Consider the following 2,731-nt stretch of genomic DNA (forward strand, 5'->3'; position numbering starts at 1 on the left):
ATTTTTATCCATTTGTCTATCGATGGACACTTGGGCTGCTTCCATAATTTGGCTATCATGAATAATGCTACAATAAATACAGGAGTAGATAAGAGCCACTCTTAAGCATAGAACAAAAAAGAGACTAGTTCTCTCTGATATTTATTTACATGCCCCATATTACTGAGACCTCAGGGTCTCTGAGCACTAACATAGGTCAGGGACAGACATAGAACTGGAGTTACCTGATTGAAAAGACAAATTCTGTTTCATACTACATTACATGGTGGGAGAATAAATATCTACCACGATTTTTCTTCTTTTCTTTCTACATAAAATTCCCAGAGGAAAATGACAGCAGGAAATCACTCTACAGTGACCGAGTTCATCCTCGCTGGGCTAACAGAGAAACCAGAACTCCAGCTGCCCCTTTTCTTCCTCTTCCTAGGAATCTATGTGGTCACGGTGGTGGGGAACCTGGGCATGATCACACTGATAGGGCTCAGTGCCCACTTGCACACCCCCATGTACTACTTCCTCAGTAGCTTGTCCTTCATTGATCTCTGCCATTCCACTGTCATTACCCCCAAAATGTTAGTGAACTTTGTGACAGAGAGAAATTTTATCTCCTACCAAGCATGCATGACTCAGCTCTACTTCTTCCTTGTATTTGTTATCTCAGAATGTCACATGTTGGCTGCAATGGCATATGACCGCTATGTTGCCATCTGTAACCCATTGCTTTACAATGTCACCATGTCTTACCAGGTCTGCTCTGGGATGGTAGTTGGCGTATATATCATGGGCTTGACTGGTGCCACAGCTCACACTGGCTGCATGTTAAAAGTGCTTTTCTGCAAAGCTGATAGGATCAACCATTACTTCTGTGATCTCTTCCCACTCCTGGAGCTTTCCTGCTCCAGCACTTACATTAATGAGGTGGTGGTTTTGTGTTTCAGTGCATTTAATATCCTTGCCCCCAGCCTGATGATCCTTAGCTCCTACGTCTTCATCCTCTCCAGCATCCTCCGCATCCGCTCCACTGAGGGCAGGTCCAAAGCCTTCAGCACCTGCAGCTCCCACATCTCAGCTGTGGCTGTCTTCTATGGATCTGCTGCCTTCATGTACCTGCAGCCATCATCTGTGAGCTCCATGGACCAAGGGAAAGTGTCCTCTGTGTTTTATACCATCATTGTGCCCATGCTGAACCCCCTGATCTATAGCCTGCGGAATAAGGATGTCAAGGTTGCCCTAAATAAGATCCTTGAAAAAAGAAGAAAAGAGGTATTTTGCCTGACCAAAAACTTATAATTCTCCAATGAGGTTTGATAAGGAAACAGTGCAGAGACAGCGATGTATGTCTACAAGTAATGGGATTGTTGTGACTACCTGATAATTTGGAAAAACAGTGTAGGAGGAGACTGGATCATAGTGCCAGTCATATGGAAAGCAGGACCATACAATGCCATGTTTTGGACATAGAATTGGACACCACATGGACATCAGAGAGCACCAAGTATACTGGGGTTAGAAAGCACAGCTCAGACAAATAAAATTTGCAGAATTAGAGTATCCTCTAGAAATAGAATGCACAAAATTGGCATTTACTAACCTAAATAGGTGAAATAAGTCAAGTACAATTCTTCTGCTAATTCTTTAATTATCTTTAAATATGTTTTTCAAGACTTTTAACTTGTACTAGTTATTTGAAAGGACAAAATGTTATAAATGACTGTGATTGTCATATAGGGTTCATAAGCTATTTTAATTTTACATGGTTGGTTTGAAGACCGTGACTAATCATATTAGATATCATATACCACCTGCCAGAACTCTATGGTAAGGTCTTACCAGTATGCTTTTCTCTCTCTCTTCCTCTTTTTAAATTCAGGTGTAGTTGGCATACAATGTTACTTTAGTTTCAGGTGTACAACATAGTGATTCAACATATGTTATGCTACGTTATCCACAAATGTAGCTACCATCTGTTACTATACAACACTATTCTAATATCATTGGCTATATTCCCTATACTGTGCCTTTTATTCTTATGACTTACCCATCCCATAACTGGAGGCCTGTTTATCTCAATTCCCTTCACTCATTTTGCTCATTTCCCCCAATCCTCTCCCTTCTGGCAACCAAGAGTTTATTCTCTGCCTTTATGGATCTGATCATCTATGATGAACTTAAACATTGTATGATGTTTCTATTTTTAGTATTTCAAAGAACCTCTACACTATTTTCCACAGTGGCTATACCAATTTACATTCCCACCAACAGTACACAAGCATTCCTTTTTCTGCCCATCCTCACCAAATACTTGTTATTTTTTGTCCTTCTGATTTTAGTCATTCTGATAGGTGTAAGGTGATATCTCATTGTGGTTTTCTTTGAATTTCCTTGGTGATTAATATATGGCCAGCCATATATATTCTTTTTTTTTTTTTGAAAAAAAAGTCTTATACTTTTTAAAAATTTATTTTTTTTAAATTTCTTTTTTTTAACATTTTTTTCCAATTTATTTATTTTCAGAAAAACATTATTCATTATTTTTTCACCACACCCAGTGCTCCATGCAACCCGTGCCCTCTATAATACCCACCACCTGGTACCCCAACCTCCCACCCCCCCCTCCACTTCAAACCCCTCAGATTGTTTTTCAGAGTCCATAGTCTCTCATGGTTCACCTCCCCTTCCAATTTACCCAAATTCCTTTTCAGTGTTTTGGAATTCATTGTTTATGTCCCAT

The 2,731-nt window shown here is 39.7% G+C and overlaps 1 protein-coding gene across 1 annotated transcript; it reads left to right on the plus strand.

The window, feature by feature from the left end:
* Nucleotides 1-330: 330 nt before the first annotated feature.
* LOC122914018 (olfactory receptor 8G1-like) lies at nt 331-2,476 on the plus strand. Its single transcript, XM_044260661.1, has one exon. The coding sequence runs from the start codon at nt 331-333 to the stop codon at nt 1,288-1,290; it is 960 nt and encodes a 319-aa protein (XP_044116596.1). The 3' UTR covers nt 1,291-2,476.
* Nucleotides 2,477-2,731: the final 255 nt, after the last annotated feature.

Source organism: Neovison vison, chromosome 7 (genome assembly GCF_020171115.1).
Source record: "Neovison vison isolate M4711 chromosome 7, ASM_NN_V1, whole genome shotgun sequence".
NCBI lineage: Eukaryota > Metazoa > Chordata > Mammalia > Carnivora > Mustelidae > Neogale > Neogale vison.